Source organism: Anomalospiza imberbis, chromosome 24 (assembly GCF_031753505.1).
Source record: "Anomalospiza imberbis isolate Cuckoo-Finch-1a 21T00152 chromosome 24, ASM3175350v1, whole genome shotgun sequence".
Taxonomy (NCBI): domain Eukaryota; kingdom Metazoa; phylum Chordata; class Aves; order Passeriformes; family Viduidae; genus Anomalospiza; species Anomalospiza imberbis.
Genome location: NC_089704.1, coordinates 3,423,945 through 3,451,928, shown reverse-complemented (window position 1 = coordinate 3,451,928; position 27,984 = coordinate 3,423,945). Strand labels below are relative to the sequence as shown.

Below are 27,984 nucleotides of genomic sequence, written 5' to 3'. Positions count from 1 at the left end.
TGCTCTCTCCTGCTTAATGATGTGCTTTGCCTGTGTTTATTCCCCCTGTTGGGGATCCATGTTGTTGGAAGTGTAGTTTGTGCAGAGATCTCCAGACAACATATAAAAGTGGATTGAGAACAAAGAAGCTTTTCATGTTACCCTTCTACTTGTTACAAAAGTATGGGAAGAAATTATTTTGTGCCTGCAAAGCCAGGTTAATGTGGAAAGTAAGGATGGTTCTCTGAGCATATCCTGCTGCACTCATGATTCCAGAAGGATTTTCCTGACTTTCCTGGCCACTTTTCCTGACTTCTCAAACGCATTCTAAAAGGAATGTCCTTGACTTTTCCTCTGTTATAAACCAGCTTTGTTAAATTCTGCTTCTCTCTCTCCTGTGCAGTTCTCTGGTAGATGAGCTGAAAGAAGCTGTTTATCCTGTTCTGCGAATATTGCTCCAACATATCTGTACCAAGGTATGCTAAGCTCTGTTACTTCTGGAGCTGGAGAACTCATGTGGATACAATGGAATATCATTAATAGTTTAGGAAATCTGTTTTCACCATCTTTTCTAAGGAATGAAAATGTGTGATGGTGAAGTAGTGACTGAGGAAGCTGTGTGATGATTCTCACTGTTGTTGAATGTGAACATAGCAGCTCATTAAATTAAAAAATACTTCTCTTAAGCCTTGAAATGCTTTTCTGGCATTGAGAGCAGAGCAGTGAATTATCACAGGGTGCCCTTGCCTTCTCTTTCAGGTCCCAGACAAGGCTGATTATCGCACCTACGCTGCCCAGGCCCTGGTGACCCTGCTGGACAAACTCCCCTGTGCAGACTTCGCTGAATTCATCGCTTGGCTTTATAAATACTCGCTCACCAAAGTAAGTGCATCTCCTTGATGCTTTGGAAATGAAGGGTTCAATGTCAGCACTGAATAGCTCTGTCACTGCTGGTACCCAGAGGCAAGAAAACTCCATGTTCACTTCCATTAACAGAGCACCTCGTGTGCTTTTTCTTCCTGCAGGTTTCCTACAGAGTGTTTGCTCTTGATGTAGCCTTGGCTTTGTTGGAGCTGCCAGAGAGGAGCCCAGGCAGCTCCTTGTCCCAGGAGCACCAGAGTTTCCTAAAGCACAAGTTTTTAGTGCAGGTCATGGTGTTTGGCCGGTGCTCAGACAAAGCCCCCGTGGTGCGGAGCAAAGCTCTCAGCAGCTTTGCCTATTGTCTCGAAAAGAAAGCTGCTGCTACCTTGGACAGCATTCAGGACTTGCTACAGAGCTGTGAGTATTGTGGGCACATGAGGTAATGAAAATCATTCTTGAACTTTCAAGGGGATAATTGCTGGGAGGTAGGAGTTGTCAGGAACTTTAAAAACTGGCACACGGAGTCCTTACGTACTGTGTCATAATGAGCAGTAATTCATGAGCCTTGTTACTTATGAAGCCTTATCTTTGGAAGGGATTTATTCTCGTGTATCAGTTCTAAAGAGAGTCCTCTGTGAGGTCCCTTTGAAGGATGTTTACAGACAACTGAAATTGCTCATTGGGAAAAAAAAAAGCAGTTCGTTCTTGCCTGACAGCTGATTAAATCTTGAGTTGCCTTTTGATTCTGCTAAGTTGTTCTGCTCGTGACTGGCATTCCGAGCTCCCTCAGGTGTGCTGAGGGCCAGATGGCACGATTCAGAGCCTGCACACTGCATCCCAGGGTTAGATTGCTCGCCCGAAGAAAATCTGGAATGGCAGGATATCCAGAATTAAAATACTTTGTTTGATTTCCTTTTTTATTTCTCTTTTTTGGCAGCCTCTGTCCCCACAGTGTTGGAAGCAAACACAAACACTGCGAGCGTGACAGTCAGTGCAGAAGGTATAGAGTCATTCTTTTCCAGTAAGTCTTAGGCTTTTCTTGGCATGCCATTTCCTAAAAATACACACATCTGTTAAACCCAGGGCATGCATGAGGCTCTCTGTTTAACACTGAACCATCTTCTTGCCAGGTGAATGTATGCCTTTATTATTCCTCAGCTTTTATCTTTTCTTTCAGCTGTGTCCAACCATCCACTGAAGACCTTACCAACTTTCAGAGCTATCGAGCTGACAGACAGCAGTGACACTGCTGGGCCTGATGGTATGTCAGAATTAAAGCAGCCTTTCCAGCTAAGCATTCAAAGCCTTAATTGAAATCAGACTTTCTGAAGTGTATTCATTGTCCATTTCTCAAAGGAAGTGGAGAAAGCTGTTACAAAACACTTAGGGGTGATGAAGGGGGTGGAATTGCCAGCCATAAAGAAACACTATTTCCACTCAAGTCCGAAAAAGACATTTGATCCTGAAATGCACATGTCTGTTGGTACTAATGTGGTGGCAACACTTGTTGAAAAGCAGGTAATTTATTCTTCCCAAATGGTAATTTATGTGGAATGTAACGCTTGTAGCTCCATGAATTTCAGGGTAATTAAATCTCTTGCTCCAGTGCACAAAGAACTGATATATTTTGCTGTGTAAAGCCCAGCACCTTTGAGTAGCACTGTTCAGTGGGCAAGGGTCTGTTTCTCTGCAGCATCAGGTTGAAAGCTGAAAGCAGAGTGCCACACGAAATGTCCTGATGCAGCATGCCAAGCTGCCTCTCAAGTGTTGATAGCATGAAATCACCGTGCACGTTGGCTTTTGTGGCCGGGATGTTCCTCCTTCAAACCTCTCCCTCTCTTTTCCTCTTGTGTGGAAAAGCTTTTCTCCCTAACCTTTCGGCCCCTGCCAGCATCTGCGCTCTCAGTTCTTGCTGTTCACCTCCCTTGAACTGCTGACAGTTCAATTCTCTGCTTGCCTCACATCCTACAGTGGTGCTTTTGTTCCATGCTGCTCCTCACATGGGATCTCCCTCCCTGTCTCCAGGAGCCAGGCTCCAATCTGCCCCCATTGAAAGCTCCCTTTTTCAAACACGCTCTGCTGATAAATTTCCTTCATCTGCTCCCTCAGATAGAAAAGTCCTCCAGGCCACTCAAGGTATTGTGAATTCCCTGTTTAGTTGCAGGCTCCTCGTGCCAGAGGATGCCTGGGTTTGTCTCTGATACCCAGCAGAGCACACACTTGGCACTTGGCAAAACAAATTAAGAAAAGGCTGGAATGAAAAAAGACTGTCTGGAGCTCCAGAGGATTCTGCAATCCAGGGCTCTCCGAGGCAGTCAAGGTGCATTAGCAAAGCTGTCTGGCCCATGCCTGTGCTTGGCTTATGCCTGTGCTAATTTTGCACTCCTCTGAAGACCAAACAGCTCATTTCTTTTGGAAAATAAATAAAGCTCAGCCAGGGATAGTCAGAACATGCTCAGCGCTCAAGGGCAGAGATAAGAAGGGTGGGGATAACCTGCAAGGTGAGGTGTGCACTGCAGAATTCCCTCTGCCCACCAGCATCAAACATTCCCTTCCCTTGGGAGTTCTCAGCCATTGAAAACTTGGGAATTTTGGTTCTTTTGTTGTTTGGTTCCCCACCCCCACCCACTCTTTTCTACACCAGAAAAATCAATGTCAAAGTGTGATTATTTGGTTGCCTTCAAAAGACTGGATTATTTTAGTAGCAAAATCTTGCAGTGGAAAGGTTCTGTGCTCTTCCTGTGCAGCTGCTCTTGGGAGGAGGATGGAACTGCACTTAGCTGCCCATTAAGAAAGCCCAGATCAAAGTCCCTTTGCTTCCTTTTGGTAAAAATGTATTTTTAAGCTAGTTTTGCTTAGTTCCCTGTGACTAATCCTATTTTTAATGGCAACAGGATGGATGTCCATGTGAATCTCTAAGTAACAGATCTCCAAATTTGGCATATCTTTGGGAAATCTGACAAACAGCAATAAATAAAAACCTTAAAAGCCATGGTAAAATGCTTGAAGTCCTTATGGCCAGTTAATAGCCCAGTGATTCAAAATGTGAGAAATAATTTATCTGTGTATTCAGTCGTGTGTCATTTAATAACTTAATGCCTTGATGATGTATTTTTTCCCTGCCAACGTACAGAAATAAGTATGAATATGGATGTGCAGAGTAAAATTTGAGCCCTAACATGACATCCAAGGAAGAGAGATGTGTTCTGGTTTCCTTGCAGACTCTGAGGTGGTTCTTTGCAGCTGCCATTCTGCAGCCTCGAGGAGTTACCAAATGGAGTCATTTTCCCTCTGTAACACACAGCAGCTCATACAGTAATGCTTGCTGCTGTGTGCAGCTCTGAGGCAAAACTCCCAGGAGGTTGTGGATGTTCTGAGCTCTGCAGAGCCTCCCCTGGCTCTGTGTTGGCTCCTTTTGTCTGAGCTCTGCCCAGGTAGCTCTTCCCACAGGTACCAGGGTTACCTGAGCCACAGACTGTGCCTGAGTCATCTGGTGAGCTCTCAGACTCTGAAGGTAGCCTGACATCTTTTGTATAGACAAAGGAAGAGGTCAGAAATTACAGATTCACTTTTTTTTTTTTTTCTGTGTCTCAAGTAATTTGTTCCATCATTTTCTTTTGTGATATATTGAGTTTTCAAATGAAAGAAGTGGGGAAATGGTTTGGGTTTCTTTTTCCTTCTGGCTTATGCCTCGTTCTGGATTGTTCTGGGTGATTTTAATTGTGCTTTGTTCAGTCCTTCTGCAAGTTTTGGGGAACCATTTGGGTTTGGTTTTGCCTTGAGTTTGTGCTGCTTTAGGGTGGGCAGGCCCTGGTACAGGGTGCCCAGAGCAGCTGTGGCTGTTCCTGGATCCCTGGCAGTGCCCAAGGCCAGGCTGGATGGGGCTTGGAGCAGCCTGGGATAGTGGAAGGTCCCTGTCCATGGCAGGGGTGGGACAAGATGGGCTTTAAGGTCCCTTCCACCCAAACCATCCTGGGATTGTGTGGTTCCAGCTGGTGCGGTGGGTAATTCCTTCTTCGTGGGGGTAATTCCTTTTTATCCTCATTTTGGATAGAAAAAGAAGTCATGGCCATGCTGAGAATGAGAGCTGGAGATGAGAAAACCAACGTGAGGAAATCTGCCCTGCAGGTAGGGTGGGGTTTGCATCCTTCCCTGCTCTCAGTGATGACCCAAAATTGTTAAATAATTAATTAGGCCACAGCTTTGCTGCAAACTCTCTCATTTTGCCCACTTGTAGCTTCCTGCTCTCCCTGCAGAGTGCCTTCAAGGCATTTAAGATCTTGTTTACTAGCTCCTGATAAGTAAATAATGCAGGCATAATGATGGAAATTTCTCTAGTACCCTTGCTGGCGTTCTGTTATTCCGTCATTTGCAAGGAGAGGTTCTTGTCAAATGTCAATAGGCATTTCAATTAAGAGACTTCCTCATAAACTGAAGCATATTAGCTGCTTAGTTTGTTTTGACCTTGTTAGCAAAGGGATTAGGTTATATCCAGCCTCTTTTTGAGCTCTGTGCTGCTTTCCTTGCTGCTCATTTCTTTAATGAAGTCATTAGGTTTAAAGAGAGAAGCTTCAATGGAAATTTCCTTGTTTTAAAAAAGAGGAGTCTGCTGCTGACTGCCTTCCTCCGTTAGTCCTCTTCACCCCAGCTCTTCCCCCTCAATTCACACACTGATTTGAGCTTCCCAGTTAGGGCTTTGCAATTCATATTTTAATGCTTTCTGATTAAGAATAAAAATAAATCCTGTTCCTTATTATGAAGGAAAAACTGTGGCTCATACAAGAGGCACGTTACTTTCAAGGGGAAATTGTGACATTCTCCCTCTCCAGCTGCTGTTCCAGAGCAGCAGTGACTGGAATGATGTTTTGTGATTCATTTTCCATCTCTGGTTGTGCCCAGCACGCATGAATCGTTAATGTGCTGCTTCACTCTGGGTGTGATAAATCTCTGGCTGGCCTTGGCAGGGGGTAAATTGTCTTTTTGCTTTGCCACCCAGTGCCCCTGGCATGAACCTAAATGGTGGGTCAACCCCCTAAGTGAGGTCCAAAATGGGAGGGGATCTGGGGACAAAGAAGGAAGTTCATGGCAGCTGTGTTCTTGTGAAACAGGAACTTAGAGCCTAAATAGGACAGCGGGGGTCTAGGTAGGATCACTTGGGTTTGCACTCCCAATTACCCTCCTTACAATTGTTCCAAATATCAAGGCAAGTGCAATGAGATGCCTGTTACGTTCAGTCATTCTGTCTGGTTAAGGTGTTCCTACCATAATTAATGAAAAGATTTTGAAGGCTGCAAAGCAGTGGGGAGGGACAAGGGCTTTTTTGACCCCCTGTTTTTAAGCTGCCCCCAAGAAAGTTCCACAAGTAGAACACATGTAGCTTGTGATGATCAGTGAAAATGGCAACACCAGAATGGAACTCGAACTCTTTTCATTGAGTTCTGCTCCAAATCCAACCAACCAGCTTGCAGATGTAAATACAGATGGGAACCTCTCGGGGTCTGGGTGTCGGGATGACCCCAAGAGTGTAAAAGTCCTTGTTCTCCCAGCCCGAGCAGCCAAAGAAGGAGTCTGAATGCGCAGGGTCGGCTTCTCAAGGTTGTTTATTTTCCCTTATCTATCACATTCTCTCTCTGCCCTGCTGAGCTCTGTCCAGCAGGTCGGCCATGGCATTCTGTCTGCCCTCAGGGCGGTGTTCACATTTTATACCCAAAACTCCGTGTGCCAAGTTTACAGTAACGTGCCAATATCTGTCATTTCTGTTGGGCAGTGTGTCTGTACCTTAAACCAACAGAAAAGTGTCACCATCACAGCAAGACATGGAGGGCAAGAAGGAGCTCGGGACATGCCCAAACCCCTCCATCTTGTCCCCGTGAACTTCATTCTAAAAAACCCCAAAATTCTACTTTTCCGCCCTGTGTTAACTCAACTACCACACTACTCAAACCCTTGTGGCTTGTAATTCCTCACACAAAGTTGGCAGTTTTTCCCATGGGCTAAAATCGAAGCCACAGGTGTTTTTGACTTCATGCCAAGGTCCCCGAGCCCCCTGCCAGGGTCTGGAGACAGCCAGGGCAGCCAGAGGGATGTCCTGGACTGCGACAGGAACCCTTCGTGGGAGCTTTGAAATGCAACTGAGTGCTGCTGTTTGCCTGGCAGGTGTTTGTGAGCATCCTGAAGCAGGGGGTGATGCCCTGCACGGCCGAGGACCTGGGCGTGCTGCAGGAGCGCTGCCGGGACCCCGCGGTGTCGGTGCGGAAGCAGGCGCTGCAGTCCATCACCGAGCTGCTCCTGGTGAGGGCGGGCTGGGGGCGGCTGCTGGCACTGGGGGTGCACGGGGTGGAGATGAATAAATGGGTTAATACATGCCCATTTTATAAAATTTTATTAAATGGACATTTATTAAGCAGGTACACCTTGGGCAGCCAGAGGCTACACCCAGGGTGGACAGTGGTCACAAGTTTTTCACACAATTATCAGTTTGGTCCATTTACACATCAGGGGTTAATTCTGCAATTACACCTTCAGCTAATGAAGTATTCCCTCAGTTTGCTCCTCTCCAATTCACTTTTGTTCTTACTTTTTGGGGCCTGAGACAGTGAGGTGTCCTTGAGTTAGAGCCCTGGAGGGATTGTTTTGTCTGAATAAACGGGAGAACAGTAGCTGACACTCTATATGGAGTTTAGAGTTATACCCTAAAGCAGTACAGGGTTTGAAAAATATAAAAGCTGAAATCCTAAGGCTTCAAGGGGAACAGGAATTCTGCCACACCCAGGAGGGGAGAGAGCAGGAGGGACCTCACCAATCAGCTGTTCACTCTGGGAGTTGCCTTTTAGGCTGCTCTAATTCTTTTCATTACCTTTTGACTCGGAAGTCATGACTCACTCTGATACCTACTTGTGATTTATGCAGAGTGCTTCCAACTGTTGGAAACACTGATTTTTTCTGGCTGTTGATTTATGTGTCATGAAGAAAATGTTTATGTTGCTGGCCTTCTCAAGTTAAAAAAAACCCTGAATCACTTTCAGATGTAATGTGTGGATGATAGCAATGCTATATTTTTCTTTCTTTTCTATTTATTCACAAAGGGTTTGTAACTCAGGCTTGGAGCACAGGGTTTATATTAAGCAAAGCTCTTTTTTTTAGTGCTAAATCATCTGCTGTACAGCCTTATTGCAAACCTGTTATAATTCTTTATAGAGTCTCAAAACAAAGTGTTGCAGTACTTTAGCAGAAACACCAGGTATTTATCATAGAAATGATTAAAGACCTTGTGATGCTGAGTTTCTCTGTCCCACCTGCTGCCACACTGCTGGGCTTGATTAAAATTCAAGTTTCAAAGTTTGTAGCTGAACCTGGAGGCCTTTGCTGGTCTTATCTGTGCATTTAGGATCCCCATATGATTTAAAAACGTGTTTCTCAGTCTCAGCACAGCAATGTCCTGGTGCAGAAGGCCTGGTTGAATGGAGTGGTGCCTGTGGTGATGGATGGAGAAAGCTCTGTCCAAGAAAAGGCTTTGGATTGCCTTGATCAGCTCGTGCTGCAGCACATAAAACCTTACCATAAATCCAGGAGTGATGATGGGAGGCAGGAGCTGGCGTGGGATCTGCTCTCCCTGTTGTCTTCAGAAAGCCAGGAGCTGAGGTAAGTGCATTTTTCCCTCTCCTGCCTATGTTAACATTCGGGGATAAAACCCAGAAGTTTTTTTTTTTCTCCGTTTAATCCCATTAGAATACACAACTTTTCCTTTACAGAAGGAAATTACCTATTGACTGAGGACTAAGATAAGAGTCTGAGTTTGTGTTCTCATTCCCTGTGTGGCCACAGACTACGAAGTACCACAGCTCACACACACGCTGTTAAAATGCACGTGCTATCTGCTGAGCGAGGACAAGAAACCAAATTTTTCTCAGGGATTTCTTTGAAGCTGCTTAAATTCCCTGCTTGGAAGCCTCAGTAGCATTCTGGGGATGGAAACTACCACGTTGAGGTGCTTGTGTTGCCCTGCCAGCTCCCTGTCTCATCAGGACAGGGCTGATGAGCATGGACAAGGAGAATTCCTCTTTGTTTTTTGTCAGGTGTTTTTACCTGCTGCTCCTGTTACCTATGCTCTTTCCCTGGACTGAATTGCTCTTTGTTACATCCCATGCTGGATGCACTGATAGCACATGAATATTTAAGTCAAATGGAGGTGTTCCTCTGACAGAAGTGAGAGAGGATATATAAAGCAAGAACATCACCTTGTATTAATTCTTATGTACAATATGTTACTTGTCTTGTGACAAATCGAATTATCCTGCCTGCCGCAGAACGCCGTGGGAAGGAGAGGGAGAAATGGGATGACACACAGCATGACAAGGACACAACATTGATTAAAGACAGCTGTATGTTTATTAGTCAACAGGGCATAATATCTCAGAAATAGCAGATGAGGCACCGGTGGTGCTGCCGTGCCAGTGTGGGGAGCTGTCACTGCTCTAATTCGGGCCATTTTGTAACAGGGTTTGCACATTCCTGGCACCTTCTTCCTCCTGACCCTGCAGGACCTTGCAGCTTGAGAAATCTCACAGCTCTACCAGTGTGGAGTAGATAATTAGGGTTGTGCAGAAAAATGAGCAGGCTGTGATGCCTGTGATGCCTGACATGACTCTGCTGTCCCTTTATCCCTGGGAGTCCTCAAGGCCAGGCTGGATGGGGCTCTGAGCACCCCAGTCTAGTGGAAGGTGCCCTTATCCATGGCAGGGGGTGGAATGAGATGATCTTCAAGGTCCCTTCCAATTTAGGCTGTTCTACTGATGCCTTGTGCAAGCTGGCCTAGAGCAGAGACTAGATGGAGCTGAAGAATAAAGCAGGGATTTATTCAAAGGATCTCCTCCATGGATCCACCTTGGGCAGCACAAGAGCCCAGCCAGGGCTGCACCCAAGATGAACCCAAATGGTCCCAAAATGCACGAGCGCTCCCGGGGGCTCTCACTGTGATCAGCTCTGCTCCATTGGCACATTGCAGTTCATTGTCCCATTCCAGCTTTAGCCCGTGCAGTCCCATCCTGCTTGTTTTCCTCTCTCCAGCCCACGTTGTTTGTGCTCTTGGGGCTGAGATTTGGATCATTTGTCCTTGGTGCCCAGCTGGAGCAGGAATTGTTTTGTCTCCCTGCTCTATGCAGAGAGCTCACCATCCCCTCATGTGAACCCCAGACCCACACACTGAAGCAGCACAGAATGTGAAAAATAGAAAACCTAAAACCTGAGGCATCATTATGACTCTGGATATTAAATAACTGCTGGAAAGACTTGGTTACAAATTGCTGAAATTATAATTTCCTGATGTGTCATGGGACCAGTTGAACCTCCTGTCTTACTGCCCCAGATCACAACATCCATGCAGGGATCTCGGGTCTGTAGTGAAAATATGTGTAAATGTGGAAATTTTCAGTGTGAATTGTAGCAATGCCAGGCAATAGCAGCTTTGTTGTGTTGGATTTTCCTGGATTTTACTGACTGTTTTTTTTTATTCCTCGCTAAACTTTCCTTTCCTCCCTGCAGCCGTTACCTGAGCAAAGCCTTCCTTATGTGGTCCAAGCAGAACAAGTTCACCTCCGCTTTTATCAATAATGTCATGTCTCACGTGGAGACAGAGCATTCCAGGGCAGCTTGGATGCTGCTTGCCAAGGTGGCAGGTTCTTCCCCCAAGCTGGATTATTCCAAGATCATCGAATCCTGGGACAGTGTCAGCAGGTCAGTGTGTGCTTTGACTCCATTCTGCCAGGGAGCCCTTAGTGCCCTTCCACAGATTGCCTTTTAGCTGCTTACATCCCATTTTTTTTCTTCAAACTGTCACTTCTGCAGCTGGAAATCCAGCAAAGGCCTCGAGATCCGTGCAGTAACCAACTCTTTCCTCAAGCTCTCTGAGTTTTCAGTGGCTTTGACAGGTCTGCCTTAATAATGCATGTCCCAGGTGAGAGGATTTCTCAGCTGTGATTTGGTGGAGTGGCTCAGAGTTCACCGTTGCTTTTGCAGGCAGCAGAACACGAGCAGTGGCACCGTGGGACACGTCCTGTGTGTCATGGGGCACGTGGCCAAGCACCTCCCCAAGAGCAGCTGTCAGGGGCTGAAGGGTGAGTGGCCCTGGCCACCTGCAGAGCTTTTGTGCCTCCACAAACACTTGAAAAGCTTAGAAAATGCTGATTTTTATGTGTGATGCCATCTCCAGAGAACATCCAGAGCTGGCTGAAGGAGTCTCAGTGTCCCCTGGAGGTGATCAGCCCAGCTGTGGAGACCCTGCAGAAGCTCTGCCAGGCCTCTGCAGCTGCACCAGAGGAGGCACAGGTGGGACTTAAAATACACCTTTTAAAATAGCCTGTTCCCCACTCAGGGGGTGTCTGCTGCTGTCTGCAGGCTGTGGGATGATGAGTTCTAAAAAAGGGGCTCAGACTCCAGCAGCTCGAGCCTGCTCTGCTCAGCTCTGCCTCTTTGCTGCACTCGAGCTGGAGAACATCCTGGGGCTAAGCCTGGGCTTGTAAGAAAACTTCTGCCTTTGAATGTATTCCCCCCACACACCTCTGAAACACCTTGCATTTGCCTTCTGTCCAAGTTTACAGAATTCCTAAAGGAAATTTCCTGAAGCAAACCTGTTGCTGGGCTTGGTCCAGTTTGAAGCCACAGATTTATGCTCTAATCTCTGAGTATTCTCCATCAGAGCTGCTGGAAATACACATATTTCCTAGACCTCTTCCTGGAGACCAAGCAGGGAGTTAATAACTAGCTCATAACTTTTTCCTGCCTCCATTTGTTTTATGCCATAGCTCTGTTCTGCTCCCATAGTGGGAAGTTAAGGCATATTTTGTTGGTAAAATAAAAATCTCAGCCTGGACACAATTGCAAAGAAGCTAAAATTGATGCAGGTCTCTGTCCCTAAGGATTTCTCTTCATGTCTGTTTTATATTTCTCTTTCAGTATAGATGGCAGCTCTTTTATAATAAGCATCCCAATCAAGTTCAGTAAATAACGGGCAAAACTGAACCCTCTGTGCCTCAGAAGGCAGGGTGGGGTGATGGTTTTTGGGTTTTTAAACTGACAATCAGAAAATCCTCCCCTGTAGGTACAGCCACCACAGAGTGTTGGCTGAATATGAAATGCAGATGTTCCTGTAGTTGGCCACTCCATCAACTCTAACAGTTACCATTTATATATGTGTTTGGTTATTAAAATTACCACTTTTAGATGGTGGAAAACCAAAAATGATGCTTTATATTCACCAGAGTGCAGTAGATAATCAGCTTTTCCTGTGTTTCCCCTCCACTCTTTGGAATTCACGTCATGTCTTCTTTGTTAATGGAGTTGCTTTTTTCAAGCAACATCTAAAAATTCCCACAGACACCTCCAATGTGTTGGGTGCACATGAAACAGTCGCCTAAATCTTTTTGTTTAAGTCTGTGTGATTTCTATAATGAAGTAAACTTGGGCCTGTGGATCATTAAAAGCCAAATTTTCCAAGGTGTTTTGACACTTGCACACATCCTTTGATGTGCAGGGAGAATTTTAAAGCTCTAAGGCACTGTCAGATTGATTTTAATGGGATCCAGATTATTAAAAGCACATAAAGACTTTGATATTCGGGATTCATGTGTGGACAGATATTACAGCTACCTTTTGTTTAATTAATAAAGTGTTGAATTCATTTTGTTTAATTACGGAACAGGAGCTGCTCAACCAGGTGTGTGGAGATTTGGTATCCACCTGTGAGAGCTACATCTCCAACATAGTCCTCAAAGAGGATGGAGCAGGGCAGCTGCAGGAAGATCTCTTGGTAAGTTTGGGGATTATTATTTTAAATAATCCCCTTCAAGGATTATTTAAAGGGTGGAGGTGTGCTTGGAACTGGTGTTCCTCAAAATCCATGCCAAGAACTGTGATCACAGGAATGTGCATGGCCTGTGTGTGTGATGAATTCCTATTTAAGGGCCTGGGAGCCCACAGCAGTTTTACACACCAGCAGCTGCTTTAAGGATATGGCACCCCATGTATTTTTAATATATGACGTGGTTTTTCTATCCTTGCTTTTCCACTCAAACTTCTCAGATGAGCTGTTTGGGAGAGAGGTCTGTAAAATGCATGGAATGCTTTGAGGAGTATTTCAGTCTCATTAGATGGAGGGGGGGTGTTGGAGCATATTAAACACACCCACCCAAGATTTCTGTTCCAAAGCCTCCCCTTCTGTTCTCCAGCCACTGCCTTGAAAGGACTGAGGGAATTTTGAGTTGTTGTTGGAGAAGAACTGACTCCTGCTGGCTTAATTTGCTGTGGCAAGCACATTTCTCTCTCTCTCTCTCAGGATTTTTATAAAGATGCACAGAGAGAAGTGGAAGAGAAAACAATTTCTATTTCTGCTCCTTGATTTTCTCTTGTGGAATGTGTTTGGAGAATTGTTTACCTGGAGTGATTGCTTGGTTGGATCATTGTGGATTGTTTGGGCCTGATGGCCACTGAGATCCACCTGTGTCTGGACTCTGGAGAACAGGGTCACGAGTTGTGAGGGAGTTAGATATGATAGTGAGAGTAGCATGTAGTTTTTAGTATCCTCTTTTATATAGTTTATTAATGTATCATAGCATAATTATAATAAAGAAATCATTCAGCCTTCTGAAATGTCAGACATCAGCATTCTTCCCATTGGGTTCGCCGACATCTACAACAATTTGCAGCTCAGCCTCTGTCTTTTGACTGCAGTGCTGCTTTCTCTCTGCAGGTGAGACACCTCTTCCTGCTGGGCGAGGCTGCCCAGCTGTGCCCAGCCAGGGTGGGCAAACACATCTTCCTGCTGGTTCAGTCCATCCTGGCCTCCTCTGGCAGCGAGGACCATGGTGAGCCACTCTTCTTCTGCCTTTAGCTTTGCATTTACAGGCACCACTGTGTGCCAGGCCCTGATTCCATCCCTCACCTGTTCTTTTCCAGTGTCTGCTTGCACAGACAGTGAGGAGATCCCCAGTTCCCAGCCGCTGTCCCAGTTCAGGGGCTCAGCCATGCCTCCCGTGGTCAGGGCTCACGCGCTCATCACTTTAGGTAAGTGCCATCATCCTGCCCTAAAAATGGGCCTTCATGTATCTCAGCCTCTCTGGTGAAGTTCTGCCCAGAATCCTGGAGAAAAGGAGGCTCAGGGGGGACTTTGTCACTCTGCAGCTCCCTGGCAGGAGGGAGGAACCAAGGAACAGGGACAGGAAAAGAGGACAACAGCCTCCAGCTGTGCCAGGGGAGGGTCAGGTTGGACACGAGGAAGAATTTCTCCATGGAAAGGGTTGTTAGACGTTGGAAGGGGCTGCTCAGGGAGGTTTGGAGTCCCCATCCCTGGAGGTGTCCAGGAAAGGCCTGATGTGGCACTCAGAGCTCTGGGCTGCGTGACAGAGTAGGGATCAGTCACAGGTTGCACTCAATGATCCCAGAGGTCTTTTCCAACCTAAATAATTCCATGTGAAGCTCTGGCAGTTGTGACAGAGAGCTCCAGTGCTCTCTTGGCATTAGCCCAGCTCAGAGCTTTTAGCAATGCAAATATCCATGGAAACAAGTTGGCCAAACCATCAGAACCCTGCCAGCTCTGCTTCTCCAGGTGGTTAATGCATTAATAGTGATCAATAATTAGCATTGTCCCCCAGAGCTGTGCTGTCCTTGTACTCAGAGCTGGGTGCTGAAGGATCATCTCACTTTCAGTAAGATGCTCTAGAGAGGGTGAAGAAAACTTGGTGCTGTTGATGTAGCTTAGAGCAGGGTGACTGCACTCAAATACTTGCTCTCCTCAATGTGAGGGAAATGCTGCTTTCAGAGAAGTCTGGCCAGCTGCATTCCCAGGATTCTGAGGAATACCAAGTGCAAGTTCTGGGTTTTAATATTTCCTTGGTTAGGAACAAGTTTCTTTTGCAGATAGGCAGCATTATTCTTCCCTTAATTGCTTTGGAAAGTTTAATACTTTTGTGCAGAGTTTGGGAAGAGGGAGAAGTGATGTTAGAACTATTGCAGGCTATTTTATTTTAGGTTGGTTCAGTGATGCTCTCAGAGGTGGGTGTCTCCCTGCTATGCCTATGACAGCTGGGGCTGTTCTTTTTAGCTGCTTTGAATAATACCCTGTACACAGAAATAGTTTGCTGTGAAGGAGGGAATTTGGCATAGAGACCCACTCTAAAGGTCTAAGGGGAGTTTGGAAGAACTTGAAGTACCATCTCCCTGAGAGATCGTGCAGATTGCTCATCAAGTTCCAGCATGAGTTTTTTGTTTATTCCCTTGTTTACTTCCTGATTTCTTCCCTGGCTCATTTTGGAGGCAGCAAGCTGGGCTGGGAAGGAGAATTTATCCCAGCTCTGCTACTCTGGTGGTGCCTTGGAGTGGCTGCCTAGAACAGAGGCTAGACAGAGTTAAGAGAGTAAAACAGGTATTTATTAGAGGCCTTCCACAGATACACCTTGGGCAGGGTTACAGAGCCTACACCGAAAATGGATGATGAGTTTTCAGACAGATATGAGTTTGGCCTATTTGCATATCAAGGTTAGTCCTCCAGTGACAGCTTCAGGTAACGAAGTCATTCATGGTTTGCTTCCCCCCAGTCCACTTCTGTTTATATTTTTTGGGGCCTGAAGCTGTTGGGGGCCCTAGAGGAGGAATTGTTTTGCCTGGCCAAAAGGCGACGAGTTCACCCCACTCCACGCGCCCTAGTGCAGCACAGGCTTTGAAAAACCCCCCCAGAAAAATGGCAGGCATCACAACGAGTGTCATTTCCTTAGGGAAGCTGTGCCTGCAGCACGAGGAGCTGGCCAAGAAGTGCATCGGGGCGCTGGCGCGGGAGCTGGAGGTGTCGCCGGACGTGGCCGTGCGCAACAACGCGGCGCTGGTGCTGTGCGACCTGTGCGTGCGCTACACCTCGCTGGGGGACAGATACGTCCCCAACGTCTCGCTGTGCCTGCGGGACCCGCACCCCTTCATCCGCAGGCAGACCCTCATCCTGCTCACCAGCCTCCTGCAGGTGATGGCTGCGCTACCCCGCCGCCTCAGGGTTGGAATTCGTGCTGAGTTTAGGGGTGTTGGAAGCTGGGTTTTGCCGTCTCGATTTTTAAAAGTGCTGGGTTTTGTTTTCTTCGGAAAGTTTTGAGTTTTTTTTTTTTTTTAAAGTTTTCTGTGCTTTTTGATGTTTGTGTATTTCTACTGGTGCGCTGTACAGTAAGTAATGATTGTTTTGTATTCTTCTTTGTGGGAGGAGAGAACTGGTAGACTGTTCGTTTGACTAGTGTGGTTGGAGAGGTAGTAATTTCACCCTCCAATCCACTGTCACTTTTAGAACTTTATATATTGTGGAGTTAGAAATAAAATTAGCTTTTTTTTCTCTTTTGAACTTTAAAAAAATATTAAAAAAAAACACTTTTAAAAATCAAGACAGCAGTGTTTAGTGACTGGCTTTCCTGCAGTCAAATCAACAACACCTTGGCGGGATAATGAGGTTATTTTTAGTCAGTGGTTACCCCTTTTCTCATCTTGGTTTCTTTGAGCTCCCTCCAGTTTCACTTCTCTGTCAATGGCTGTAAGCAGCACCACTGTCGCTGTTGTTTTAGGGATGGGTGAATGAGTGACACACAGACTCTAGGTCTCTTCAGAAGGCTAACCTCAGTTTATTAGAAATTCATTACTATTAGAAATTAGAAATTCACTACACTGTTCTGATGCAGGTGGACCTGATTGGTCATTTAATCAACACCCCTCTAATTTAGAAGACACCCTTTGGTAGACATCTTATGAGAAAACAACTGTCCAAAACACCAGCTGCAGGATTGTTTTCTTTCTTTCTCTTAGCTTTCTCAAAACTCCCCAGAATAATTATTGGAAAGGTTTATCTGGTTTTCTCTCTCTGACCAGGCTGTCAATATCCACACACCACAACACCTTTTTTTTCCCTGCTGTCTCTGCTGATTGTTCTGAAGGTGTGAATGTTGAGAGGCTCGAGATGTTTACCCTTCTAGTTCACATGAGGGCAGGTTTGGAGTGCATTTGGCTCTAAAAACAGTGTTGAAGAGCAGACCTGCCATGGGGTGGGAAAGCAGATTTTTCATTTTTCTACTTTATTCTTCATACCTGTGGTAAACCTTGATGTGCTGCTGTGGCATGCATGCTGCTTAGAGCATCCCCCGAAATACTTGGGGTTGTTTTGGGGTTTATTTTATGTGTCCCTGGCTGAGGCTTTACAGCTTGTTCGTTTACCTGACTACAGTTTGGAGGTTCACATTACATTTTCCTGGCCCAGGTTGTTAATTTTTTTGTCTGCTGATTTTCACAGGAGGAGTTTGTGAAATGGAAGGACTGTCTCTTCTTTCGGTTTGTCAGTGTCTTGGTGGATCCAAACCCAGATATTGCCAGGTAAAAATCCCAGCTGTGAAATGATGGAGGAGTTGAAGGTCAGAGATGTCTCAAAACCTGTCTCAGTCTTGGCACGTTCACATTGTGAGGAGAAGTTCCAGTGATAAACAGATTATCCCTCTAACCTCTTCACTTCTTTAGGGTCTGCACTGGTGGCAAAGAGATGATGAGCCTCTTTCCAGGTCATCTGAAAGTCCCAAAGAGTGTCCTTGGCTGTCCTCAAAACGTTCAGCTCTGCTCTATTTAGAACTCTGTTATCCAGAGAAAAAGGATTTTTTTGAGAGACCCTTATGAAATCTTCCTCATGGTTTTCTGACAGGCTCTGTCTCAAGTGCTGGGTTTGTTTAAGAACTAGGATTAAATATTTTGTTGCAGTTTCCTTTTCCTTATGTTGCATGCCCTGTCTTTTCAGCCTTCTGCCACATCTTGTAATTGTCAGAGGAATGACCTGTCAAATGATGTGTCAGAGGAATTATGCACTCTGATTTTAAGTGCATGTTTATGAAGTTTTTGGAGGTTTCAAGGTCTCCAGCTGCTCTGTTATGTGAGAAATGAGTGGGACAGGTTTCTCTCAGGTGGGGAGGTCATGCAGAAATTAGGGTTACAGAGGAGGATTGGACACCTTGCTGCTTGTTTCTGCCTGGAACCATCAATCTGAGATGGATATTTCCAGAACAATCAACCTTTTGTCAATGACCATTCACATTTCCTTTTCTCTTCGGTGTCTTTTTAATACCTAAAAATGTCTTTCCAGTAGATGGTGGCATTGCAGCATCGTGTTCCTCCCATTTCTTTGAGAGCCTTTTCCTTTTGCATCTGCATTTGGAGACTGCATCCAGATAAAACCACGTTCTTCAAGCCTGGGGTTGCCTTGCAGCTCCTGCAGGACCTTTGGTGATTAATTTGTTGCTGAGTGCTGTGTCTCAGCCACAGTGGAACTCAGGTTATTTAAATAATTAAAATGCTGTGCCTGGATTCAAGTTCAGATTTATTTCTGACTCAGTTTGCTTTGATGGCCATAAAAATGAGAAGTGCTGTGGATGCTGGAAAAGTCTGTCCCTCTGAGAAAAGGGTAGAAGTCAGTGAGCTGGGCAAGAATTAAATGTGGTATTGAGGGAGACTTGGCAGAGGAAAACCATCCTCCTGCCTTGAGAGCCCTACACAGCTTCAGGGGTGGCTTTTGGAAACTATCCAGTGATAATTTCTTTCTTCTCCTCCTCTTCAGGTTTGCAGAGTTCTGCCTGGTGCATCTCTTGCTGAAGAGGAACCCCGTGATGTTCTCCCAGCACTTCATCGAGTGCATCTTCCATTTCAACAGCTACGAGAAACATCAGAAGTACAACAGGTTCCCCCAGAGCCTGCGGTCAGTTGAGCACATTCCTGGCTAATTTTTGCTAAATTATGGGCTGTCTGGCCATGCAGCTCTCGGTGACAGCACAGCATTTGTGGCACTTGATAATTATCCATGCAACAGAGTGAAAAAAGCCAGGGGAAGCAGTGCTGGGTTGTGTCCTGCCTTCCCTGTGACACTGCTGTAATTTGTAGGACTGTGTGCTGTCCTAGCAGGTTTATGGGTCTTAAAAGTGACATGCAAATATCCCTGGCTGATTTAAGGTCTCATTATTCCTGGGAGCTGGCATAATGTGATTTGGGCCTCTGTAAAATGTCGTGCTCTGCCACAGGGCGAAGCAGCTCTTCTCTCTGAAGGGGAAGGATAACAAGGAGAAGAGGATGAGGATCTACACATTCCTGCTGAACCATTTCACGGATGAGCAGAGGTTCAGCATCACCACCAAGATCAGCCACAACATCCTAGGTAAGGGTTTAAAAATGCCTTTAAAAATCTGCCAAACAAAAAACTGGTGTCTGTATAAAAGCTCATGATCCAGGAGTTTTATCTTCCTGGCTTGCCCATCACTGCTGCTTCTGGAAAAGCAAATTATTTCTTGCCTGTGTCCTCCAGCTTGCTTTGTGGATGAGGTCCTTCCTTTGGACCTGGAAGGTAGCGAGCTGCTCTCAGATACATTTGCAGTCCTCAGCTGCAAAGAAATCAAGCTCTCAAGTATGAGGTCCAAACCTGAGGAAGACATTCAGGCTGACGAAGATGAGATGGCCATGGCCAATGCCGTCATGCAGGTGGCCCAGAAGAAGCTCATCTCGCAGGTGAGGGGCACTTGCTGTGCTGTGGGAAGAGGGCTGGGCACCTCTGTGTCTTGTAAAAGCACAATACGAAGGCAGAATTTGTGAGGGATGCTTGTTCTGGAGGTGGAGGGATCAGAAGTGCATTTCCCAGGAGCCAGGGGAGCTGTGCTGAGCTGGATTTGTTCCCCACCCCTCTCCTTGGTGAGGCATTTGAGCGGAACAATGATTTTCCTGTACCTCTGGGCAATTTGCCTTCACTGTGAGATCTGAGTGTGACTTAGTGATGCATCTGAAAAAGGCTCCACTTAGGTTAAAAGCCTCTGTGCCTGTGTGTGGTGTAAGAGCAGCCTTAATTACAGAGATTCCCTGGCTGTGGAGGGATAACTCCTCTGGTGGAGCCTCAGAGTGGCTTCTCCTTCACTGCCTCGCATAACTGTTCATGCCTTGTTCACAAAAAGGTTCAAAAGAAGAATTTCATCGAAAACATCATCCCAATAATCACATCACTCAAGTCCTTGATGGAGCAGAAGAGGATCCCAGCTCTTAAGGACCTGATGAACTACCTTCAGGTAAGGGGAAGTGTTTTCTTGCTGATCGTGATGTTTTGATCCTCTCTGGAGTTAATGTGCTGGGTGTGCAACCACTGCCACAACCAAGAGCCTTCTTAGGAGGGAAGGATTCAGAAGATAGGATGTTGTGACACTGCCACTGTGTTAAATAACGTGGGAGGTGGAGGGATTGGAGATAAGGCTCTCAGTGTGGAATGTGGGCAGGAAGAGAGCTCAAACGCTGGAAAGCTTTTCCGTGTTCTGAAGAACAAATTGGAGTTAAAACTCTCCAGTCTGTTAAAAAACACCTCTGCTCTACCAACTGGTGTTTCCTTTTGCTCCCAGGCAGCTGTGATCTGAATGGGGATGTGAATCAGTAGCTGGGGGAGATTTCTGAAAGGGTCCAAACATTCCTTGTTGCTGCAGGAAATGATGCAAGATTACCGAAATGAAATCAAAGACTTCTTTGCTGTGGACAAACAGCTGGCAGCTGAGCTGGAGTATGACATGAAGAAATATGAAGAGCAGCTGGCCAGGGAGAAGGAGTCAGACCAAGAGCAGCTCTCAGCAGCCCACAGAGAGGTGGTTATTGCCATTAACTCCCTACATGTCTCCTCTGCTCAAATTCTTGTGCTCACAACGCCCAGGCCCTGCCTGGGGACCCTGTCCCAGCACTTGGAGCAGGAGGGTCATGAAGGGTTTTCCTCCTTCTTTGTGCTTCCTGACAGAAGCTTTACTTTCAGAGTCATTTAATAGCCTTAGAACATCAACAAACAAAGCCAAGAGGAGCAGCAAATGATTAATGGAGAAAGAATTCAATTCAAAGGAAAAACTGAGTCTAATTTGGCACTGGCTGGGCTTAAATGTTGTATTCTCTCAGCTCCCAGAATGATAAACTGGTAACAAAGAGAAGAGTTCACTTTGTCTGACTTCAGGTGTCTACAAAGTGGAAAATCAAACCCGTCCCAGTCATGCAGATACTCTTTGAAATTCAGTGTAGAGAAATAAAGGTGAGTCAATTGTCCTGAGCTATTTTAGATCCCTACCTTAAGATGAGGTGACTTCTAGCCTGGAAGTTCATTTCTCTGCAGACCTTAGAAGAGCACTTACAGATCTATAGACCTCTAAACTAGGACATGTGCCCTCCTGTTCGCTTCTTGGTAAAATTTTGGCCAATAAATTTTCTCCCCAGCAGCCTTTCCATCCATCACACACACGGGGCAGTTCTGAACCGCTCAGGTCCAAGCACCTCGCAGGGTTTTCTGCTCTCGTATCCAGTGTCAGACGTGACTTTTTTTTTTCCCCCTGTTTTCCACAGCAGTCTCCATCTCTGGAGAGAGCTGCAGCTCCTGGTGGCCACAAAAATACCAATGCTCAGGCTTCAGGGAGTGGGAGGCCATCCACAGCTGGCTCCATCCCTCCCCCTGGCCCTTCCCAGTTTGCCACACCCCGTGCTGATGCGCTGAAGGAGCCGCTGATGGGTCGCAGGTATGGGCTGCTCTTTGTCACCTGGTATGTTACAGTTATTGGATGCTTGTACTTGATATTTGGAGATAAATGTGATATTTCAGGTATTGTTTTATATTCTGTATTGCTTGTTCTTGATTATTTTATGGTTTTGTATTTTATATTATTTTTATATTCATTTATATATTTTTAATGTATTGATATAATTTTATTATTTGTTTTATTTTAATGTATTTATAATTTCTAATTTTATAATAATTTTATATTAGAGCTTATATATTTTATATTTTAATGTCTATTATCTTTATTATTAATTGTATTTTTATTATTTTTATATTTTATGGTTTTATATTATTTTTATATAAGTTTGTATATAATTTCATATTTTAAATTTACATTAATTTATTAAGAATTTTTAAATTTATTTATATTTTATACTTTTGTATTTTTATATTAAACTATATATTATTTTATATTTTATATTATTTTTATTATTTATTTTTATACTTTTATATTAGACTTTATATGTTATTTTATACTATTATATTTTTAATTTCTTTCTATTATTTATTTTTTACACTTTTATATTTTTATATTAGTTTATCTATTATTTTATGCTTTTATTTCTTTCTATTATTTTTATTATTTATTTTTTATACTTTTATTTTTTTATATCAGACTATATATTTTATACATTTATATTTTTAATTTCTTTCGATTATTTTTATACTTTTATAGTTTGATTTTAAACTTTATATATTATTTTATACTTATATTTTAAATTTCTTCCTATTTTTTACACTTATATTTTTATATTAGAGTTTATATATTTTATACTTTTATGCTTTTAATTTCTTTCTATTATTTTTTACACTTGTATATTTTTATATTAGAGTTTATATATTTTATACTTTTATGCTTTTAATTTCTTTCTATTATTTTTTACACTTGTATATTTTTATATTAGAGTTTATATATTTTATACTTTTATGCTTTTAATTTCTTTCTATTATTTTTTACACTTGTATATTTTTATATTAGAGTTTATATATTTTATACTTTTATGCTTTTAATTTCTTTCTATTATTTTTTACACTTGTATATTTTTATATTAGAGTTTTATATTACATATTTATATATAATTTTCTATTTTTATTTTCTATTATTTTACTTCTTTATTTTATTTATATATTTACATTTACTTTTGCCGCTTTGCTGATCCTTTCTTCAGAGAGTGGCTTGAAAGTCACGAGTGTTGCAGCATAACCCCGTTATTTGCTGCTGAAGATGATGAGGGAGGGCACAGATTTCCCTCCTGCATCTCATGAGGCTTTCAGGGGGCGATCCCAGCTGCTGTCCTTTTGTGGCCCTAGGGCAGCATCCCTGAGCACGCTGGCCATCCTGAACTCGGCCAGGAGGGCCCTGGAGGACAGGAGCAAGCAGCGCAGCCTGAGCGTGGGGAGCAGCCTGCCAGCGGGCACAGCGGGCAGCCAGAAAGGTGGGAACGGCCCTGGCTCTGCTCTGCCCGGCCCCGGGCAGAGTCTGGGGTGCATTTCAGATCTCACTCGCTGCCTGGAGTGCATTTCGGATCTCACTCACTGCCTGGAGTGCATTTCAAATCTCACTCACTGGGGTGCATCCCAAATCTCACTCACTGGAGTGCATCCCAAATCTCACTCACTGGGGTACACCCCAAATCTCACTGCCTGGAGTGCATTTCAAATCTCACTCACTGGAGTGCATCCCAAATCTCACTGCCTGGAGTGCATCCCAAATCTCACTCACTGCCTGGAGTGCATCCCAAATCTCACTGCCTGGAGTGCATCCCAAATCTCACTGCCTGGAGTGCATCCCAAATCTCACTCACTGGAGTGCATCCCAAATCTCACTCACTGCTGGAGTGCATCCCAAATTTCACTCACTGGAGTGCATCCCAAATCTCACTGCCTGGAGTGCATCCCAAATCTCTCTCACTCACTGGAGTGCATCCCAAATCTCACTCACTGGAGTGCATCCCAAATCTCACTCACTGGAGTGCATCCCAAATCTCACTGCCTGGAGTGCATCCCAAATCTCACTGCCTGGAGTGCATCCCAAATCTCTCTCACTCACTGGAGTGCATCCCAAATCTCACTCACTGGGGTGCATCCCAAATCTCATTCACTGGAGTGCATCCCAAGTCTCATTCACTGGAGTGCATCCCAAATCTCACTGCCTGGAGTGCATCCCAAATCTCACTGCCTGGAGTGCATCCCAAGTCTCACTCACTGGAGTGCATCCCAAATCTCACTCACTGGAGTGCATCCCAAATCTCACTCACTGGAGTGCATCCCAAATCTCACTGCCTGGAGTGCATCCCAAATCTCACTCACTGCCTGGAGTGCATCCCAAATCTCACTCACTGCCTGGAGTGCATCCCAAATCTCACTCACTGCCTGGAGTGCATCCCAAATCTCACTCACTGCCTGGAGTGCATCCCAAATCTCCCTCACTGCCTGGAGTGCATCCCAAATCTCACTGCCTGGAGTGCATCCCAAATCTCACTCACTGGGGTGCATCCCAAATCTCACTCACTGCCTGGAGTGCATCCCAAATCTCACTGCCTGGAGTGCATCCCAAATCTCACTGCCTGGAGTGCACCCCAAATCTCACTCGTTGGGATGCATCCCAAATCTCACTCACTGCCTGGAGTGCATCCCAAATCTCACTCACTGCCTGGAGTGCATCCCAAATCTCACTCACTGGAGTGCATCCCAAATCTCACTCACTGCCTGGAGTGCATCCCAAATTTCACTCACTGGGGTGCATCCCAAATCTCACTCGTTGGGGTGCATCCCAAATCTCACTGCCTGGAGTGCATCCCAAATTTCACTCACTGGAGTGCATCCCAAATTTCACTGCCTGGAGTGCATCCCAAATTTCACTCACTGGGGTGCATCCCAAATCTCACTCGTTGGGGTGCATCCCAAATCTCACTCATTGGGGTGCATCCCAAATCTCACTCACTGCCTCGTTCTTCGCAGGGTCCTTCCAAAGCCTCAACCAGCAGTGCACTGGAGAAAAAGTGGCTGTGGCGGGGCGAGCAGTCAGCACCCCGGAGGGTGAGTAGGAGCTGGTGGATTGTTTATTTATCTAAGTGCATGTAGGGAAGAGGAGCCCTCCTGAAAGCAAGGGTGAGCGTGGGAAAGCACAATCCAGTGTCTCAGTGTGTGTCTCACAGGGTCAGTGCAGGAGGGAATTTATTTTGGGATGCTGAGGTACCAGGGCCCTTTCTTTCTTCCTTGGCTCTGGGGTGCTGAAGAGGAAGGTGGTTGTGGTTCCTTAGCAGCCTGCCCTGCCCAGAGGTGCGAGGCTGAGCGCTTCCTTGGCTCTGGCAGCACAGCTGAGCAGTGTCAGGCTGCCCTGCAGAACCCTGCTGCACAGGGAAATCCTCGAGGTCGGGTCCTCCCTGCTCTCAGTTGTCCAGACAGGGTCTGGGGTGAGCTGCAGGCTGCTCCTAGAGCAGGCACAGGGCTGTGACAGCTGCAGGAGAGCACAGGATCTGCTCAGAGGGATTAACAGCCTGCCCACTCACTGAGGGTGTGTGTTCCACACTCAGGAAGAGCTGGAGAAGGAATGGTGTGGTTTGGTTGCTCCAGTGCACAAACTGTGAGTCTTTGCTCGTGTTCACTGCAGCTGAACCCTCCAGGGGCAGGTTCTGCTGGAATGCTCTCTGACAGCCCTGCAAGCACGAGAGGCAGTTAGAGCAACAGCCAAATGGAGCTCAGTTCCAGCAGGAAATGTCCTTCCTTTCCATCCATTTGCTGCTGAACTCCTTTAGATCATCTCCGTTGTGCTGTGAGGTGCAGGGAATTGTGAGAGAGCTCCAGGTGTGGGTGTGTGGCAGCTCAGCTCTCTTTAGGTTTGGGAGCTGCTTTGGGAAGGGGCTGGAATCCCCAGAGAGCTGTGGCAGTGCCCCTCACAGCCCTGCCCTGCTCACACACGGGAGAGCCACCCTGCAAACCCCTGACAGCGCTGAGCAGGCCCTGGTGTGCAGCCATTGGAAAATCTGATCCTGCCCTTCCCCCTGTGCTGGGCTGCACTTGTTGCCTCAATGTTTCCCTTTCCCTGAGCAACAAGCAAAAAAAAAAAAAAAAAAGTGGTGTTTCATGCAAGAAGTGTTTTTAGAGAGCAGGATTCTTTGAGTGCTGTGGTCTCCTGGAAGCTTGCACGGCTGTTGCTCTTAAAGCACCATATGGTGAAAAAGGAGGGAAAATGTTAATCTGCAGTGGTACTAGAGCTGAATTCCTGCTTTGCTTCGAGGCAGCATGTGTCCTTCAGCAGGGAGACAAACTGTACAGAGCAGGAGCATCACTTCAGTCAGCGTGTGTTGAGCCATCTGTATGGTGGCACAGGCTGATAGACAACCAGAATAAAACATTTTATTCCTCTGGTGTATCATTCTGAGGCTATTGGAGACGCATTTCTTTGTAAACAGGTTTGTACTTGAGAAGTTGGGAGCAGCTGTCCCCTCTTTCTGCCTTGTTCAGCTGTTCCGGCTGTGTTCTCTCTTCCCTTCTGTCTCTGGGGCTCCTCAGCTCCTGCTTGGTGCCTTGGGAACAGCTTCAGTGGATCTGGCTGAGGGGGAATTGTACATAAACACGTTGTGGAGGTAACCACACTGCATGGGAAGCCCTACTTCCCCATTTCCCCCCCTTTTCCCCCCCATTTTTTCCAATTTCTTTTCTATTTCATCTTTCCCATATCTTTACCATTTCTTTCCCTTCCTTCTCCATAAATGACTCCTTACCAAGGTAATTTCTTCCCAGAGTCACTGGCACAGGTGAGTCCTGAGAGATGCAGGGCAGAGCTAAGGCAGATGGATCAAGTTTAATTTCTACTCTAAGCTTCAGTGATTCCCTTCCAGGACAGGGCAGGAGTTAAAGAGCAAACCCAGTTCAGCTGTGAAGAGAAGTCCTTTGAGCCGAGTTTCCAACTCCTGCCCTGTAAAGCACTTCCTACCTTAATTCCTTGTGAAAGGTTCTGGGAAACATGAGCATAAAACAGAGCGTTGAGTTAAGTAAAATCTGAATATTGTGACATCTCTCCTGAGATAAATGACAGGAAAGAGACAGCTGACAACCAGGGCCTATTCAGGCAAGCTAAATTCTACCTAGCTCCCCTGTCAAGTGATTCCTCTTGTCTGGCTGCAGGCAGCTCATCACAGAGAGGCTCTTCAGGGCCTTTGGCAGTTTTCAGGGGCCCCAGATTCTGCCTTGAGCAAGCAGAAGGGGCTGGAGCAGCTGGTCTGGATGGAGCGTGTTGCTGGGAGAGATGGCAGAGCTTCAGTGGAAGGGGTGGCTGTGCCTGCCAGGCAGGACAGGGGGCACAGGACTAAGGTCCCACACTGATTTCCTCCAGCCAGGGAGGCTGTGAGGCTGGAATTTGGAGGTGATGTGCCCATCAGACTCAGCACAGGGGTTTGAGGCTGGATGGGAGACCCTGAGGTCTGGGAGGAAGAGATAGATATGTGTGTTTGCAATTAACTGGATTTACTTACTCTGTGACACTTGAGTATTGCACAGCAGCGTGCCTTGCCCTCTGGCTGTGTCACAGGCTGCTAATATGTGATTTTTTTTTTTTTAATTTATTTCAGAGACCATTAATGACTTGACTTTTGGTGCTGGGGTCAGTTACATCAGCCTGATGCACACACCCGGTTCAGCTCCAGGCAAGGCATCTCTGGGATTCTTATTTGAGGGGAGGGGAAAATAAAACCAACCCGACCAATGACCAGACCGGTGGCATTTTGTAAAATACAAAAATATATGTCTTGTTTGCAGTGAGGAAAGATGCTGAGGATAGGCCAAATGATATCATCTGTTTGACCTCGCCGGAGAAACCGTGAGTTCAGCACAGGGCTGGGGCAGGCACAGAGAGAGAGAGAGAGAGGGGCTGGGGCAGGCACAGAGAGAGAGAGAGAGGGGCTGGGGCAGGCACAGAGAGAGAGAGAGAGAGGGGCTGGGGCAGGCACAGAGAGAGAGAGGGGCTGGGGCAGGCACAGAGAGAGAGAGGGGCTGGGGCAGGCACAGAGAGAGAGAGGGGCTGGGGCAAGCACAGAGAGAGAGGGGCTGGGGCAGGCACAGAGAGAGAGAGGGGCTGGGGCAAGCACAGAGAGAGAGGGGCTGGGGCAGGCACAGAGAGAGAGAGAGGGGCTGGGGCAGGCACAGAGAGAGAGAGAGAGAGGGGCTGGGGCAGGCACAGAGAGAGAGAGAGAGGGGCTGGGGCAGGCACAGAGAGAGGAGGGCTGGGGAAGGCACAGAGAGAGAGAGGGGCTGGGGCAGGCACAGAGAGAGAGAGGGGCTGGGGCAAGCACAGAGAGAGAGGGAGAGGGGCTGGGGCAAGCACAGAGAGAGAGGGGCTGGGGCAGGCACAGAGAGAGGAGGGCTGGGGAAGGCACAGAGAGAGAGAGGGGCTGGGGCAGGCACAGAGAGAGAGAGGGGCTGGGGCAGGCACAGAGAGAGGAGGGCTGGGGAAGGCACAGAGAGAGAGAGGGGCTGGGGCAGGCACAGAGAGAGAGAGGGGCTGGGGCAGGCACAGAGAGAGAGGGAGAGGGGCTGGGGCA

General features: G+C 46.2%; 1 protein-coding gene across 7 annotated transcripts in view; it reads left to right on the top strand.

Annotated features, from left to right (window-relative positions):
• NCAPD3 (non-SMC condensin II complex subunit D3) overlaps positions 1-27,984 on the top strand; it is a 34,734-nt gene that overhangs the window by 5,618 nt on the left and 1,132 nt on the right. The window contains exons 9-34 of one of the 7 annotated variants that reach the window (XM_068172010.1): positions 383-455; positions 739-861; positions 1,005-1,257; positions 1,778-1,840; positions 2,018-2,101; positions 4,895-4,968; positions 6,997-7,131; positions 8,261-8,481; positions 10,381-10,572; positions 10,855-10,952; positions 11,048-11,163; positions 12,536-12,643; positions 13,583-13,697; positions 13,789-13,896; positions 15,603-15,841; positions 17,144-17,223; positions 18,449-18,586; positions 18,906-19,039; positions 19,187-19,386; positions 19,824-19,934; positions 20,340-20,498; positions 21,232-21,401; positions 22,754-22,878; positions 24,404-24,481; positions 27,016-27,090; positions 27,203-27,263. In XM_068172010.1, coding sequence (XP_068028111.1) covers positions 383-455; positions 739-861; positions 1,005-1,257; positions 1,778-1,840; positions 2,018-2,101; positions 4,895-4,968; positions 6,997-7,131; positions 8,261-8,481; positions 10,381-10,572; positions 10,855-10,952; positions 11,048-11,163; positions 12,536-12,643; positions 13,583-13,697; positions 13,789-13,896; positions 15,603-15,841; positions 17,144-17,223; positions 18,449-18,586; positions 18,906-19,039; positions 19,187-19,386; positions 19,824-19,934; positions 20,340-20,498; positions 21,232-21,401; positions 22,754-22,878; positions 24,404-24,481; positions 27,016-27,090; positions 27,203-27,263 — 3,333 coding nt within the window. Of the gene's footprint in view, positions 1-382; positions 456-738; positions 862-1,004; positions 1,258-1,777; positions 1,862-2,017; positions 2,102-4,894; positions 4,969-6,996; positions 7,132-8,260; positions 8,482-10,380; positions 10,573-10,854; positions 10,953-11,047; positions 11,164-12,535; positions 12,644-13,582; positions 13,698-13,788; positions 13,897-15,602; positions 15,842-17,143; positions 17,224-18,448; positions 18,587-18,905; positions 19,040-19,186; positions 19,387-19,823; positions 19,935-20,339; positions 20,499-21,231; positions 21,402-22,753; positions 22,879-24,403; positions 24,482-27,015; positions 27,174-27,202; positions 27,264-27,984 lie in introns of those variants that run through there. The other 6 variants (XM_068172012.1, XM_068172009.1, XM_068172008.1 and 3 more) reach the window with 6 other exon arrangements.